Raw genomic sequence first — 18,153 nt, 5'->3', positions numbered from 1 at the left:
ATTCCCCTTCAGTGTGTTCTAGGTATATATATAAACCATAATAATTTCTATTGCCCTTTTTATGCTTTTGTCTCTTTGATCCCAGTTTTATATACCAAAAAATAATAATAATAATGCATCATCTGATATGAAATATGTTAACCCACCTTTTTGATATCCCAAATTTATTATACCTTTGCCTTTTTTCAGATTATGGATGGATTTCAGAGACTCGGATTCCCACACTGCATAGGAGCTATTGATGGCACTCATATTTCTGTTTGCCCACCGCTGGGACGCAGAGAGGAATACATCAACCGCAAGCAGGGATTTTCAATTGTTCTGCAAGCAACTACAGATCACAGTGGGAGGTTTATTGACATTGAAGTAGGGAATTGTGGGAGATCTCATGACAGCCACATATTTACCAATTCCGCTATCTGTCAAGTGATGGATGAAGGCTGTTTTGTGCCCGGAAATCCCACCCTTCATGTCCACGATGTAGCCATTCCACCACTGATTATAGGGGATGGTGCCTACCCAATCAGGAAATGGCTCATGACACCATATCGTGGAGAATTAACACCTGACAAACTTGCTTATAACACCGCCCATTGCAAGGCAAGATGCGTGGTGGAGAGGTCTTTTTCGCGATTGAAATCTAGGTGGGGGTGTCTGTCTGGTAGACTAACTGTGAAAGAGGAAAATTTCATCTCTGTTGTCACAGCATGTGCCATACTGCACAATATTTGCGAGACGAGGGGAGAAGTGCTTGATCCCGATGTAGAGCCACCTGCGAAAATTGTCCTCCCCGCTTTAGCGAATAACATCAGAGGACACTCTACAAATCACAAAAAAGAGGGTCAAACTGTTAGATCTGCAGTAACTAACATTATTTTGGGTCGTTAACACCAGAAACTGACATTATTTGATGTTTCATAACATCACCTCAGTTATGGCAACAGCATTGATCTGATCCAAACGTTTCTTCTTGGTTTACCTTTGTATCAATCTATAAATGTTGATATACATGTGTTTGACAACATGTCATGTACAACATGTGAATAACTTTACCAGACGGCAATGTTGAATCACGGTTGTTTAGATTCTTTTTTCTTTTAACTTTTTTTTTCCCAATCAGGTTCTGCTAGTGGTGTTTATATTATTGTGGGGTATAAATACCCGACTGTTATAGATTAGCTTCATGGTTTACCCAAATTTTGGAAATCTATTTTGAAGTGTTATACAATTGCTATATTGATGTTTCAAATATCCTTTTTTGGGAATATAGGAAAACAATGGTGTAAAAATGGTTTGTTTATATTACATTTATATTAATACATCATGTTTCCTACCTTGAAAACCAAAAGGAAGGCTGTTCTAGAAACCATTGCTGAATAATGTTGCTATTGTTGTGGAAATGTTTAGGTATATTAAGGACGGTAGACCAATTTCTGAGAACACAGCTGTATTTTATCAACAATATAACTTAACATTTTAAAACACGATTAAATATCCTTTTTCTTTTGGAAAAAAACCGTCTGGTGGCTTGTTTTCCATTATGTCAACAAAGCACGCATTTATATACACTGTATATACATTAGGTGAGAACATATCCATATATACATGGTGACATACAAAACCTTTCCTTAACATGAACATGAAATTTTACTGTGGTTCAAGGAGAAATGGTTTAAGTCCCTCTTTATCGGTCACAAAGGGCACGTAACAGGGTAAACATAGAATGCTGAAACATATCTGAGGTTTCAAAACAGAACCTTTTCCCTATATGTTTCCCTTATGGGGAAAATATTTTTTTTTTCTTGATTATCCTCCCAGTACGAGAACTGCATGGTTTATCTTGGTTTTGAACAGGTGCAACTGCGCCTTGCAAGGAAGATGTTCCTGCATTGCTCACACATTGCACGGTTCCAATGCAGCCTTCATTTTCTGGGGGATCAGTGACTGCAACAACATTCCGAACATCCCTGTTGATGTTCTCTACTGTGTTGTCACCATCTCTAATTTCACTACTAGGAGTGACAGGACAACCATCAGGAGCATAAGCAGGAGGAAGTTCATCAAAGAGTTCAGGGGAATTGTTCCCTTGACATTTCCCACCAAAATCCGATGTGGATGGTTGCTCCTGGAAATCTGTAAAGACAGCTGGGCCTGGTGTTGAAGGAGGAATATCACACGGAGATGCCCTGAATGATGTGTGCATAGTTCCTTGGGCAACAGTATCATGTTGCCCCGTTGGAAGTGCACATTCATGATCTACTTTCCTCCGGTACAGTTCAGTCATGGTCTCCATGTACTGCAACATTCTCTGTCTGTCCTGTGCACTTCTCCTTACATCTTCCTCCATAATATTTACAAGTTCCATTTCTGTCCTCCTACAGTCTTTCATGCTGTCGTGTACAATTTCCATGAACCGTTCCTGTGTTCTCCGGGTAAGTTGGGCCTCTCGACTTGCACTCTGCATTATAGTGCGCGCAATATGTTCTCCTCTTCTGGCGCGACGATTCCTGTTCCTGTTTGAACGCAGCCTTGTTCCAGGAGACAGCAATACATTGGGTGGTTCGTCCTCTGGATCGTTAGGTACTGAAATTTAAAAATTAGTGAAAATAGATTAAGCCCACAGGAAGGAAATTTATTTCTAATGGTAGCATCATGTAAAGGGTTGTAGACAAAGAATTTTCTTAGAAAAGCAGATGCTACCTACCATTGCTTCTACCGCTTGTATCATCTGCACGTCTTTCCAAGTCACCCAATTGTTCTCCAGTCGCACCTTCAAAGTGGAGCATTAAACACCAACGTTATTTCTTTTGAACACATATACAGGTTCACAATATTTATGAAGAAAACAGAGATCCAGAAATTGACATAAATTTATATATGACTACCTGCTATTTGCGTAGGTCCACTTTCCAAAATTGTGACAGGTATCGTAATGACTGTGTCATCGAGACAAGTGTCATCAGAATCTGAAAAATGCAAGGGGAAAAAAAGAGTAAAGCCTTTGTCTTTTTAACAAAATAATGTTGTCACGCACATAGCAGAAATCTTCAGGCATTACAGATGGGCAACTTGCCTTCATCACTGTCTTGTCTGGTAGTTGTCTCTTGGGTGCTTCCTTCGCCTGTGTTAGCCATGGAGGTGGATGCGGTTTCTTGAGTCACATTTGTGGTTTCACCCTCCCTTTCAAAATCAAGACTTCGGGATAACCTGTTAGGGGTGATGCTAACATCCCCATGAAAGATTTCCTCTAGTTCCCTATAAAAGGGACATGTAATAGGGTTGCTTCCACTTCTCTGATTGTGTTTCACAACCTTTCTGTACTCAAATCTCAATTTTTTTGATTTAGATCTGCATTCCTCGGCAGATCTGACATGGTTCCTCTTTGCCATTTCATCAGATACAACTTTAAATTTATCCAAATTTCTGTAATTCTTTTTTAATTTGGTCTGCAATTTTTGTTCTTTCCATATCTCCAATAAGGCCAAAACTTCATTGGCACTCCACACCCTCCCCCTTGCTTGTGCGGAGGCACTGCTTTCGGTCACTGCATGGCTATCCATGGCTTTCCTAATTACAGAAAGTATAAAATAATACTGTCTGCAATTTAATTATAGAGGCTGTGAAATAAACTTCTGCGTTAGCACTTAGCTGCTGATGCTGGCTCTCTGCACTCCCAAACTCCCGGCACTGCAGTAAAAGCACTAGAGGGCGCAAGTCTAGTTTTGGCGCCAAGAATCCCTGCACAGTGATGACGTTGCAAATCCCTCTTCCCGCTGGACTTTTCGGAGTGGCCGAAGTTATTGGGAAGCAGTGATGGCGCGTAGTAAGGGATCCAAATGGGTCAATAAGGAGATTGATCTGCTCCTGAGAAGTGTTAGGGGGAGCGGAAAATTAAAGACGCTCATGAGGTCCCGTTCTGTACCCATTCTTCCTGTGCATAGAGAGGTAGCAGAGCAATTAAAAATGCATGGCTACAACCGCACCGCCGAAGAGGTGTACATGAAGTTCAAAATGACGCGTGAAAAATTTTTGGCCAGTCTAAATAGTTTTGGGCCATCACCCCCCAAAGAAAAACAACCACCCTTTTTCCCCCTAATGAAAGAGCTGTGGCTTATGGCGGGGAACCATGGCTCCCAGGAAAAAAATCCCTCGGGTAAGTTTGTAGCTTTACAAGTAAAGGCTCATTGTTGCATAGTATGCCATGGAATTCCTCCAGTGTTGTAGCCATAAGGAACAGTTGCTAAAGACAGTCACTATATCAATATCATATTAGGCTACTTCCCTTATCAGTTTCCAAAAGGAAAAAACACTACAATGGACTACCAGCCCTGAGGTCGCCATACTTTTCCAACATAGGAAGGGATAGATGGGTGTACATATGGAGGATAAAATTATTAGACAACAGCATTGCCACTCTGTTTTCTTACTTTTTTCTAACTGCAAAAAGATGGAGACATTTTGATGTCCTACATTTTTAGTTGTATTATCAACCTGCAGTTTTCCTAGAGTATTCTTACTATGTTCAATGCACAATTTCTGATCTAGTTATCTCTTTAATTTTTTTATATGGATCAACATGCAGATACTATAGATGAACCTTGCTGTAGTGGAGACATCTTGCCAGAACCCCAAACTCTTGTACCCAGCTACATAACTGAACTTCAACAGTCAGGTGAATTTAAATAAATATGCATTGTCTTTTTCAAAATAGAGTGGTGGTCATATAAGGATTAAGGTTTATATTAATAACTTAAATCTATATACCGGAGAACTGAATATCACGAAAACTTTACTTTCAAGACAGTAAATAAAAAGAAATATATGAACATATTGTGTTAAACAGAGAATACATTGCAATAAACTGTCTTATTAAAAGCTTTTTGTATATATCTTTTGTCTGTACAGTGCAATCTTCCTTGAAAACGCAGGAAAATATCAATCGGAAAATTGTGGGAGTACTACAGAAAATGAATGGAAGACTAAAGAAAATCGAAAATATAATTGAATTGCATCTGCAGAAAACATCCAACACTTAATTGTATTCACACATGTTTTTATTACTGCATTGTTATTGAATACAAGTTTTGAGTTTGGACACAGTACTGTACTCTTAACGTAAGATGGATGTTATTTTGTTTTCAAATAACATGCATCGATCGATGATAACGAAGTTATGATTGTCCTTTTTTTAAAAAGGGTACTTATGTTTTTTTTATAAAACCTTTTTTTGACTTGCATCCAAAGTTGCATATGGTACATATATGTTGTTCCAAGGGAACCAGACTTTATTTTTAACAAGTGTGATAACCCAATTTCTGGGTAATCATTTGTTTGTTATTATATTACAGATTGAGAAGATTGTTTTGTTGTATTGCGTCGCAGTGTAATAAATGCAGTTTGTAATTAATAACTCACATCTGTTGCCATGCTTAACAGTAGTGTCCTTTACTTCTATATAAAAATAGCTGTTCAGACTGGCAGATTGATAATTTCTTGAATACCATGCCACCAAGTACAGGAAATACACACTGCCAAGAGCATCAAAGGTACATAGTTTCATAAAGATAGAGGTAACATAACAACCTTTATCCAGATATCAAATTCGCTTAGCTGTGAAAAGCTAGCATTCCAAACAGTCAAGGTAGATGCTGGTATGACATTTACCAGTTGGCCCCTGTAAAGTTAGCCCACATCATACTGCTTCTGTTTGACAGCCTTTACATGTACTTTGTGACCAAGAAGTGTCTTCATTCCAACAATCCCAAATGCATGGTAGAGTGGCCATACATGTTATTTTATACATGCAAGTAGAAATGTTCTACAAAATAAAAATCATCCCAATTAAAAGCAATGGAAATAGATTGCTGTGTAAACTTTCAGCACTTGGCAAATAAAGCTTACCAGTAATAACAATAATAATATTCAGGCAGAGAGTATTGATATACATGGTTGCTTAATGATCCATCAGCAATGGTAAGTTTTGAGTGGCAAATTGTGCAGAACTATAAACAAATTCTAATATTAATTAAATTCTGAATATGAAATAATTTCTCAAATGCATAACAGATTACAGATGAAAAAGAACATAATTCCTGAAATCCAGAAATGATCCCTTTTTTAACATGCTGGAGGGAGAACAGTTCTTTGAAAATAATTTTACCAGCCAGCAATGAAAACCATGGTCAACATTACACATAAACCCACTTCCTCAGATGTAATTTTGGCTTAGTTAATACTCTTCTTTGGGCTGCTCATGCTTTTCAAAGAAGAAGATCCATTTGCATATTAGCCAGCATGCTGCCAATCCCCGGCACACCCTCTATGGATGTCTATAGTGTGGGAAACTCCGCCTTGCATGCATTTCTACATGGCCCCCACCCTTTCTCCCAAAATGGAAGAGACCTTCAGGGGACACTGGGGAGGGAAGGGGTTTTTTTCTATTTCTTTTCTTTTACCAGAATGTGAGGCGGGGAAGTTCCCCGCCTCTTTTTGTGCAGGCCGAAATATACTGTCATCCTTGTAGGTCACACAGTATCAGAACAGGATCATATTGGCCAGCGGTCTTCTGGCAGCCCATTAAAGCATCTCATGAGAGGCTTTAATGCTGTTCCAGAATTCTGCCCGCTGCAGGCGACTCCTTTCTTTTCTGTGTCACCCACAAGGATAACAGCATACAGCGGCATGTCGAGCTCCCATGACAGGAGCCACGACTGAGCAATTTGGCATCAAGAGCAACCCAGACCCCACACATTTCCACTGTCTTTCGTGTCATGGCGAGTATCGCCGTTCCTTGCTCTATGACATCTCTTTCTATATGGTCGATCCTATACCGTTTGTCCTGCTGCCCACAACCCGCTCCTTTTGCTGTTATGAGCTCGTTTTGTCCAAAATTTAAAGCTAATTTGCATATATTTCCCAGCATTCCAGCACCCCTCATCCATTATGGCCTCCATGGCTTCAATACCCAAAACCCGGCCATCCAATAGTCTCCTTGCCTCCGCACATGTGACCCCGAACAACCAATCCCCAGTCTAAATTTGCCCCTAAATGCCTCCCTTTCCTCTGTCAATCATCTGCAGGGGGAGGAGAAGCCCCAAAGCCGAGCTGGAAAAAGCCCAATCTGTCATAAGCACGCAGGGAGGCCAGCCCCAAATCCTCAGAGCCCGACAGAGGTTTTAAAAAGACAAAAAACTGAGAAACCTCCAGGTTCCCCCCCCCCGCTCAGAATATTTCCCCCCTTTTCCTAGTGCTGCCCTCGGTGTCGCTGCATCCGCGGACCCCAGATGTCCTTTAAACCCCAGCCCCCGGATATCATGGTGTATTGTGCCTACACACAACAGAGATGGGTCACTTACACAACTCCAGAGATAAATATGTCTAGACACATTGCAATATGCTGGCGACAGAAGTCACTCTGTGACAATTCCGGAGACACTTGTATCCTCTGCTTTTGCGACTCGGTAACAGTTTGCAAACATGCAACCTGTGATACTTAGTGCTATGCATTATGTCTATGTAATGTCTCCATTTCTGCTTTTTTGTGCCCGTGCACAGAAAAAAAAACCTCACACACGTGTGTGTATGCAGAGAATAGGATAAAATCCTTTTGTCAAAGACGGGGGCATGTCATACATGGGAGAGCAAAGAAAAAATTAGTACGCTCTAGGACTTTGGAGGACTAAAAGGGAAGGGCATTCTTTCAGCCAATCAGGAGACGGAGGAATGCGAGAACGGATTTGAGAACACATAAGAATACCGCACACACCTCTGTTGGAACGTTCTCATCCCGTTCCAGCTCTCTGGGAACACATTCATATCTGTACCCTCCTGGAACACATTTGGAACGCATTTAAGCGTTCTGAGAACCCGATTGGAACACATACTGTGCGGTATACTCAAATGCGTTCCGTTCTCATCACGTGATGAGAACGGTCTCAGAACGCAGTGCGATAATCTTCTATGTCTCCAGGGGTACTACATCCAAGGCTGTTAAAAGAACTGGCAAATGTAATATCGGAGCCATTGGCAATAATCTTTGAGAACTCCTGGAGAACAGGAGAAGTCCCAGCAGACTGGAGGAGGGCAAACATTGTCCCCATCTTCAAAAAGGGGAAAAAAGAGGATCCCAACAATTATCATCCAGTTAGTCTGACATCAATCCCAGGAAAGATTCTAGAGCAGATCATTAAACAGACAGTCTGTGAACATTTAGAAGGCAATTCCATAATCACAAAGAGTCAACATGGGTTTCAGAGAAACAAGTCATGCTAGACAAATCTTATCTTTTTTTGATAAAATTACCAGCTTGGCAGATGAAGGGAAACCTGTGGATACAGTATACCTTGATTTCAGTAAGGTCTTTGATAAAATTTCCCATGACATTCTTGCAAACAAGCTGGTAAAATGTGGGCTAGACAAGGCAACTGTTACATGGATTTGTAATTGGCTGACTGGTCAAACCCAAAGGGTGCTCAACAATGGCTCTTTTTCATCCTGGAGAGAAGTGACCAGTGGGGTCCCACAGAGTTATGTCCTGGGCCCAATGCTATTCAACATCTTTATCAATGACATGGATGACAGAATTGGGGGCATACTTATAAAATTTGCAGATGACACCGAATTAGGAGGAATAGCTAATACTCCAGAGGTCAGGATCAAAATTCAAAATGACCTGAATAGACTAGAAATCTGGGCCAAAGCTAACAAAATGAAATTCAACACGGAGAAATGTAAGGTACTGCACTTAGGGCGGAAAAATAAAATGCACAGATATAGGATGAGGAACACCTGGCTGAATGAGACTACATGTGAAAGGGATCTAGGAGTCTAAGTAGACCACAAGTTGAACATGAGTTAAGAATGTGATGCGGCAGTTAAAAAGGCCAATGCAAATTTAGGCTGAATCAATAAAAGTATAGTGTCTAGATCAAGAGAAGTAATAGTGCCACTATATTCTGCTTTGGCCAGGCCCCACCTGGAATATTGTGTCCAGTTCTGGGCACCACAATTCAAAAAGGACATTGAGAAACTGGAGCGTGTCCAAAGGAGGGTGACTAAAATGGTGAAGGGTCTGGAAACCATGTCCGGTGAGGAACGACTTAGGGAGCTGGGGATGTTTAGCCTGGAGAATAGAAGGTTAAGAGGTGATATGATAGCCCTGTTTAAATATTTGAAGGGATGTCATATTGAGGAGGGAACAAACTTGTTTTCTGCTGCTCCAGAGAACAGGACCCAGAACAATGGATGCAAGCTACAGGAAAAGAGATTCCACCTCAACATTAGGAGGAACTTCCTGACAGTAAGGGCTGTTCGACAGTGGAACACACTCCCTCGGAGTGTGGTGGAGTCTCCTTCTTTGGAGGCCTTTAAGCAGAGGCTGGATGGCCATCTGTCAGGGATACTCTGATTGAGAGTTCCTGCATGACAGGGAATTGGACTGGATGGCCCTTGCGGTCTCTTCCAACTCTACGATTTTATGATTCTATGAAACGTATTTTAAGTAACATCACATGCCATGCAAAATAATATGTTACACATATCATCAAATTATTCTTCTCTCAGGCTCTTCCTTGGCCTCTTAGAATCATAGAGCTGGAAGAGACCCCAAGGGCCATCCAGGCCAACCCTCTGCCATGCAGGAACTAAACATCAAAGCCTCCCTGACAGATGGCCATCCAGTCTCTGTTTAAAAACCTCCAAAGAAGGACTATGTCTGCACTTGCAGTCCATCTAATTATTCTGGACCATCCATTTCTTGTACCCTCAGATTTTTCTTTGTCCACTGCTCATCCGTGCTTGTGGCCCCAATTTTTTACTCAGGGCATCTACTCTTGTGCATCTTTCAAACCATGTACATTACATGTTCTATGTAAATATCACAACCATTTTTAATGGAAAGGAACAATAAGCATGTTTATGTGCATGCTGACCATTCCCATTCATTGATGTACTTTGGCTATCACATGTGGAGCTTCAAACAAGGAAAAGTATAATCGAGGGGCATTTTGTTTTAGAGTAAGTTCCTCCCTGGAAGAAGTGGGACTTTCCCCCCATTTTCACTGGTAGAAAAAGCATGTGTTTACCTATCTGCATGTACGTGTGTAGATACCCATCATAGGAAACACTTTGAACTTTACTCCGATGAAAAACTCTGCACCTTGAGGATCAGGAATAGAGGCATGCTGAAGTTATGAAGACATTTACCTGCAAAGCCTTCAACACTGTTAAGCCTTCAAATCTCTCATGTGGAGTATGAGGTGAACGCCTTCCACGATAGCTATCTCCTGTTCCTCCAGCTGCCTGAAACATGTGTGAACATATTAGAGATCCCATAAGGCTCCCCTTTCCTTTGGTCAGTTCTGTTTGTGAGAGCTGTCATGCTGAGTATGTTACTTGTCCTCACCTTAGCCAAACGGAGGATGTCGTTGCATTCAGATTCAGTCAAGACTCTGTCCAAGACAACCCTCTGGGAGCCATTGAGTTGTTGGGAGTCCATGGTAATGGTGATGCCCTCAAAGGGTAGTGGTTCTGGCAAAAACAAGCAAGGCAATGCAGAATAGTACAGATGTACCCAGCAATGGGGGGGGGGGGGGGGGACAAATTTGCTGATTTTATATTCCCAACCATGTATGCATTATCTTAATTTGTAAGCAGCACACATGCAAAGTTTTTTCAAAAGGTTTCAAGGCTGCTTAACTGTCTAAATGCACAAGTAGTTTGAAAACCAGCAATATAAACAATATAATTTGGTGCACTGTTCCCCAAGGAGCTCAGTTTTCAGACCCAAACATTCTCCACACTTTGCAACCTGAATCAAAGAATCACAGAGTTGGAAGAGACCATAAGGGCCATCCAGTCCAACCCCCCACCATATAGGAACTCACATCCAAGCCTCGGTTTAAAGACCTCCAAAGAAGGAGATACCACCACTCTCAGAGGAAGTGAGTTCCAGTGTCAAACAGCCCTTGCTGTCAGGAAGGTCCTCCTAATGTTGAGGTGGAATCTCTTTTCCTGTAGCTTGCATCCATTGTTCTGGGACCTGTTCTTTGGAGCAGCAGAAAACAAGTTTGCTCCCTCCTCAATATGACATCCCTTCAAATATATAAACAATGCTATAATGTCACCTCTTAACCTTCTCTTCTTCAGGCTAAATATAGCCAGCTCCCTAAGCCTCTCCTCTTAGGCCAGGGCATGATTTCCAAACCTTTCACCATTTTGGTCATCCTCCTTTGGACAAGCTCCAGCTTGTCAACATCCCTTCTGAATTGTGGTGCCCAGAACTGGACAAAGTATTCCAGGTAAGGCCAGACCAAAGCAAAATAGAATGGCACTATTATTTGCCTTGATCTAGACACTATATAGTGAACCCACACCGTACAGCTTTCAGCTTATGCTGAAGCCACACCATGGGAAAAACAATGGCACAGGTGCCTATGGTATTCACACTGTACTGTACCACATGTGCACCCTCCATTGTTTTCAATGGCGTTTGAGCATACATGTTTTCCCCTGATGCGGAGAGGGGGTCCTGAACAGATCCCCCACATGAGGGAATCATAGAATCATAGAGTTGGAAGAGACCACAAGGACCATCCAGTCCAACCCCCTGCTATACAGGAACTCTCAATCACAGCATCCCCGACAGATGGCCATCCAGCCTCTGTTTAAATACTTCCAAGGAAGGAGATTCCACTACACTCCGAGGAAGTGTGTTCCACTGTCAAACAGCCCTTACTGTCAGGAAGGGCCCACTGCACTTCTATTGATGCAGCTTAGAATTGTATTGGCCTTTTTAGCTGCTGCATCACACTGTTGACTCATGTTCAACTTGTGGTATACTAGGACTCCTAGATCCCTTTCACATGTAGTCTTGTTAAGCCAGGTGGCTCCCATCCTATGTCTGTGCGTTTCATTTTTTCTGCCTAAATATAGTATAGTGTGCCTGCATTTTACACAGGCGCACTATATGCAGCTTTCAGCATATGCTGAAAGCTGCGCCGGAAGAGCCCCTCATGCGCCCTGGAAGAAGTAATGGGGTGCGCGCACATGGTGTGGGTGTGCCGTTGCACTGCTGTGTGCTGCGGGTGCAAGCCCCATTAGTTCCTATGGGGCTCCAGCATACGCTGATTTCCCCTTATGCGGAGGGATCTGTAATGGATCCCCACATAAGGGGAGGGCCCACTGTATCTTACATTTCTCCCTGCTGAAATTCACTCTAGAAAGCTGGGTGAAAACTAACTGAGTGAATTCAGGTCATTTTGAATTTTTCATCCTGTCCTCTGGGGTATCAGCTATTCCTCCTAATTTGGTGTCATCTGCAAATTTGATAACCATGGCCCATATTCTTTCATCTAAGTCACTGATAAAGATGTTGAATAGCACTGGGCCCAGGGCAGAGCCCTGTGGCACCTCAATGGTCACTTCTCTCCATGAAGAAGAGGAGTCATTGTTGAGCACCCTTTGGGGTTCATCCAGTTAACCAATTACAAATGCATTTAACAGTTGTATTGTCTAATCCACATTTTACTAGCTTGTTTGGAAGAATGTCAAGGGGGACCTTGTCAAAGGTTTTACTGAAATTAAGATATGCAGTATCCACAGCTACCAAACTGGTAATTTTATCAAGAAATTAGATTAGTCAGGCATGACTTGTTTCTCTGAAACCATGTTGACTTTTTGTGATTATGGCATTCCCTTCTAAATGTCCACTGACTCTTTGTTTAATGATCTGCTCTAGAATCTTTCCTGGTATTGATGTCAGACTAGCTGGATGATAATTGTTGGAATGCTCCCCCCCCCCCCCCTTTTTGAAGATGGGAACAATATTTTCCCTCCTCCAGTTTGTTGAGCCTTCTCCTGTTCTTCTGTCCAGTCAAAGACTTGCCAAGTTTTCTGTTACATTAGTGCAGATAAATCAAAAGGAACCCGAGAAATCATCACATCTGGGATATCCCAGAGGCATCACTAGGGAGGTGCCGGGGCTGCGGACCACACCAGGTGACACCTGGGGTAGTGTACATTTGGTGGGATAGTACACCTGGTGAGACTAATGCAGCAACTGTGCAAGTGAGAAAGGGCATCATCTCCCTTTCTCACTCACTCAGCAGCAACTAGACAGGCCCTTCTGAAGCTGCAGCACCACCTTCTTCAGCAGTGGCCACTACAGGCATGGGCAGTGCTTTTCATTTGGAGTCTGGCAACAGTGTCTGGATGTGCAGTCATGCCAGATTCTGGGGAAATGGGCCCTTCAGAGACCATAATGATCTAGGCAGGTGGCAGCCGGCTGCACAGATGGAGGCCAAGCATAAAAGGCAGAGGGAGGATGGGAAGTCCACCCTGCCAGCCCTTTCTGGGACCCACACTGGGTGACAGCAGCTTCAGTGATGCTACTGGCATATGCTACTATTTTATTCATTTATAATGTTTAAAAAACTGCTTGTTCAACACTCAAATTTGCTTTCCAAGAGAAAATAAACACAGACACAAACACAATAATTCATGCAAACAACTGCTACCCAGGCCAGAGTGTCTATTTTGCAGTCCTTGGGTTTTTTTTGTTTTGTTTTGTTTTTTTGGATGAGGTAGGTTTTGTATTCCTGCCAAAAAGCTGCAGGTAAAGGTATAGGCCCTGCTCCTTGCCACAAAAGTCTGAACTATTGACTCATTTGTGAGAGCAAGCTGGCATGCTGTGATAACCAGCAAACCAGGCAATGGCACCGGGTTGATGGGACAGGAAGAAGACAGTGCAAGACTAGTAGTTGGGAGAAGTTCAATAACACTCAAGATCAGTCACACAATCAGGATGTCTACTATTACATTTCATTCAGGCTAAATGACTAAATTCAGCAAAGTTCTACTGCTTAGTACCAATTAGAGTAGACCCATTTGTTGACTCACTTGTTGAATGGTGAGCCAATGCATAGATGATTTCAATGGGTTTCCTCTAGTTAGGAGTAACAATAGGATTTAGGCCAGTCTGTATTTTGTATTGCCATTATCTTTCATTCTCATCCTGTAAGCCTTAAACTCTGGTGCAAGGACCAGATAGATTAACAAATACCTGCCACCTCGGCTTTGTTGGATGCAAATGCTCACACACATTTGCTTAGAATAAAAGAGACCACAACTTTATTATAGTTGTAAAGTATTGGCTCAGCATGAGGCACAGATCCAGGTATCAGAAGACTTGTCTGTTATCCTATGAACACCATACGTGTTGGGCAGAAGCCACTAGGTGTTTCCCTGCCCCTGTTATTATAGAATCATAGAGCTGGAAGAGACCACAAGGGCCATCCAGTCCAAATGCCTGCCATGCAAGAACTCACAATCAAACCACCCCCGACAAATGGCCATCCAGCCCCTGTTTAAAAACGTCCAAAGAAGGAGACTCCACCACTCTCCGAGGGAGTGTAGTATTTAGGTGGAATCTCTTTTTCTGGAGCTTCCATCCATTGCTCCGGATCCTAGTCTCTGGAGCAGCAGAAAACAAGTTTGCTCCATCTTCAATATGACATCCCTTCAAATACCTAAACAGGGCTATCATGTCACCTCTTAGCCATCTCTCCCAGAGGCTGTGCATACCAGCCATAAAGGTTGGTCTGGGGGCAGAATCGGAGCATGGCATCCACATGATGCATGCCCTGACTCTGTTCTCAGGGTGGTGTGATGCCGTAGACTGCTCCACATGGCGCGCGGGGTCACGGCACTTCTCTAGTGCTGTGTCCACATGAACAGCAAGGGAACTAAATTTGTGTGCCAAGGGGAGACCTGGGTAATGCCTGTTCCTGCCCAGTAAAAACCAACTTCTCTTTGAATGGCTGAGCTCCAAGAGCTTGTGAAAATGGTGAGGGCTCTATGTCTGAAATGGAGGCAAGATGATAAGGCTTGGGGGTGGGGGTAGGGTTTTAACTTTTTAAAAATAGAAAACATTTTTTCGAAAGGATTTTTTTTCCGGAAAAAGTTTTTAAAAATTGGATTATGGAAAATTTTCTTCTAGGATGATGAATAAAATGTTTAAGACAAGATAGTCTTCTAGTTATTCACCCATATTTATTTCTAAAAAGCGGGAAAGAGGAAGATTTTAATACAAGATTATGTATATTATCAAATCATTGCAATTCTTGTTCTTGGTTTCCTTTTCTAAATTTTTGTTAGGGGAATGAAGGTATTATGCCTGCTTGACACAATGGAAAACTAGAGGAGACAGACAAATTTTCTGTGTATATTATCTTGCTTGTTTCTTGTTTTTATTACTTTTGCCTACTTCTAACAAACTGGCAAAGGCCAAGAGGTGCCTCACAGTTCAGAACTGTGAGGCTCCATAAAAATACAATTTAAAAAATCAGTTTGTACTACATATCAAATAAATGTACATATCAAACACGATGTTATTCCACACCAAATTATAATAGCACATCTTATTTTCCTAAGGTGACAAAATGACTGATTTTGTAAAGGTTGCCAAAATTGCAATTTTTCTGAAAAATTCTGTTTTACCAATGCCTTCAAAAATTCTAGAAATTATACTTCTCTGTAGAGTGTTGCTCAGTATTGTTATATATAAATGGAACCAACTCTATTCCCACCTCCCTCCTCCAAGTTCATTCCAGTTTTCTATACAGCTGGACGAAGGACTGGCTCCTTATCGTATCAGACTGTGGAAGTGTGGGTTTGGTGGGATCAAGCACATTAAAAACTAAGAGCCCTGTGCAGATGCAGCCTTGATGTTTAAGGTGACATGGAAGGCTCGGACTTGTGAGAAACCTCTCAGGAGACTAGAAACAGAACGGGTGGCTGCTGAGCAGGCTGAACAGAGTAAGAAGACTAGGACAGATCCTGGATCCCAAAAGATGCAATGAAAACCCCTGACAAGCAAGTGGTACAGAATGGGGGATTCAAGGCTCTGCTTGGGAGGGTAAAGCCTTCTTTGCATGACTATAGCACCTATATCTAAACAAACACTGCCACCGCAAGGGAGCTCCTGAATCTGCAGACACATCCGAGAATCCAAAGCGAGGCTTGCCAAATATGGCAGGCAATCTTCTAATTATTCATCACTTCCATTTCGTAGGTCATTCCTGCTTTTTACCTGTATAGAAATAGCCCCTGAGTCCATCTGATTCAATTATTTATGTGGAAGCCTCAACAGCACAGGGTCCTACAGTCTGTATGTCTGGAGTAAAGGCTCTCTGAATAAAGGCTGGCTGAACCACTGCCAAATCCTTAAAAATAATAACATTCAAATTAGACACTTGCCAGAACAAATTAATTCCAGATTAATGGAATTAATAATGGAGGGTAGAAATGAGGAGGTGGAAAAGTCCACATATTTTCTTTTTGAAAACTAGGACTGGAAAAACATGAATGTAAATAAACCCACTAGGTTTTCTAAGATTCTACACCTCTTATCCAAGGACTGCAAATTTTCCTAAATGTGGAGCAGAGCTTACCAAATTCTTCCACCCCACAGAAAGAGCAGAGTCTTGCCCTCATGCTTTGCCTCTAAAATGATCAAGGAAACATTTTCTGCTCCAGGTTTACAGCTGGCATGGTGGGGTGGGAAGGAGAACAAGCTCCTGGCCCCAAACAACTGAGCTGGGCAGGAGCAGTGACTCACTTCTCCCTTGCAGCTCAGTGGCACACACAGCCAAGAGAAACCTCAGAGTTCAGCTGAAATTTGGGGCTGTGAGAGAGTGGGTTCATTCCCTCATTTTGCTAGCCAGCTTTGGAAGAAACTCTGGATCCACCTTAACAGGTGGCACAGGAAAGAGAAATAATGGGACTCTGGCCATTCTCTCCAGCTGAGCTTTTTCTGCCACTCACCCCTCTGATCCTGGTGTTCCATATCCATGGCCTTCATACTTTGCTTCTCCTGATCTTCTCTAAAGATTAATAAACAAACACAGAGAAAATCATCATCAGCAATAAATGAAATCTACAACTTCCACTCTTGGCTTCTGTTTAATTGTGAGCCTGGCCCCTCTGCACAGATCCTGAGGCATTGCCATTCTTCAAGTCATCCCTAAATTCTGCCTATGTCTTAAATTGCTGCTTTGAAACTTACTTGTATTTTTCTTTCAGGCTTTCAGGGATAATTTCCTCAGGAGTCCATGATTCCTAAAGAAATAAATTCAGGGACTTAGTTCCACAAGAGAGCCTCCTCCATACTGTGGCACATCCAAGAACCTATGTATCCCATCATCCTACCTCCTCATGCTCATCACACTCTAAGACAGTGTGCTTCCCTACAGCAGACAGTTATCTATGTTCGCTCTAAAGCTGCATCCACACTACAGAAATAATCCAGGTTGACACCACTTTAACTGCCATGCCTCAATACTATCAAATTCTGGGAATTATAGTTTATTGTGGCACCAGAGCTATCTGACAGAGAAGGCTAAATGTCTCACAAAACTACAATTCCCAGAATTCCATAGCACTGAGGGATTTTTTTGGAGTGTGTGTGCAGCACAAATCTCAGCAAGCAAGTATAAACAAGTGGAACAGTAAAATAAATTGGAAAAAGAAGATATTTTAGACATATGTATTTTAGAAAATGTTGAAGATAAGTTTAGTTACATTTAAGTCCGTCTTAAAAAAATACTGCTTTTCCAAGTTATAGAAATGATAGATGAATGTAATGTAACACAATGGAAGTGACATAATAAAAATAAAAAAACTCTGCAAGTCTATCTGCACACTACAAGGGTCTTTGTGGAACCAGAGGAGACCAAGAAGCTTCACACCTTCACTTTCTTTGGTGGCCTGAGGAATAGTTGGTGCAAGGTGACATTAGTTTATTCCCTTCTTTACAAAATACCCATTCCGCTGGTTGTGGGAATTTATGAGACTACTGGAAGCAGCTCTTTAGAAGCTCCCTTACCTAGGCAGCTGAAACTAGATCTTTTTCAATGCTGGACAACAGCTTTGGAATGTCTTCCTTGTAGAAACTGTGATCATTTTGACATCAGTAAAAAAACTGCCCAGCATTGAGTTGTTGTTTACTTTCTTCTGCACTGTTTATATCTCTGACTTGCTTTTGATGCTAATTTGTTTTCTGGTTCAATTTTATTATTACACCATACATCTTGACTGTTATGCTTCTTGTTAATCTTTGATATCACAAAACATAGAGTAATTTGAAAAACTTCAAAT

At 41.9% G+C, this 18,153-nt stretch overlaps 1 protein-coding gene across 1 annotated transcript in view; it reads right to left on the bottom strand.

The window, feature by feature from the left end:
- The window catches only part of P3H3 (prolyl 3-hydroxylase 3), a 46,431-nt gene that overhangs the window by 13,553 nt on the left and 14,725 nt on the right, over positions 1 to 18,153 (bottom strand). Inside the window, exons 7-10 of the mRNA XM_089511314.1 lie at positions 17,063 to 17,115; positions 16,822 to 16,880; positions 10,403 to 10,527; positions 10,204 to 10,299 (exon numbers count right to left, since the gene is read on the bottom strand). Coding sequence (XP_089367440.1) covers positions 10,204 to 10,299; positions 10,403 to 10,527; positions 16,822 to 16,880; positions 17,063 to 17,115 — 333 coding nt within the window. The remainder of the gene's footprint in view (positions 1 to 10,203; positions 10,300 to 10,402; positions 10,528 to 16,821; positions 16,881 to 17,062; positions 17,116 to 18,153) is intronic.

This window comes from Sceloporus occidentalis, unplaced genomic scaffold (assembly GCF_023333645.1).
Source record: "Sceloporus occidentalis isolate IW3139 unplaced genomic scaffold, rSceOcc1.0.p SCAF_1, whole genome shotgun sequence".
NCBI classification, from domain to species: Eukaryota; Metazoa; Chordata; class Lepidosauria; order Squamata; family Phrynosomatidae; genus Sceloporus; species Sceloporus occidentalis.
This window is presented reverse-complemented; position numbering and strand designations above follow the sequence as displayed.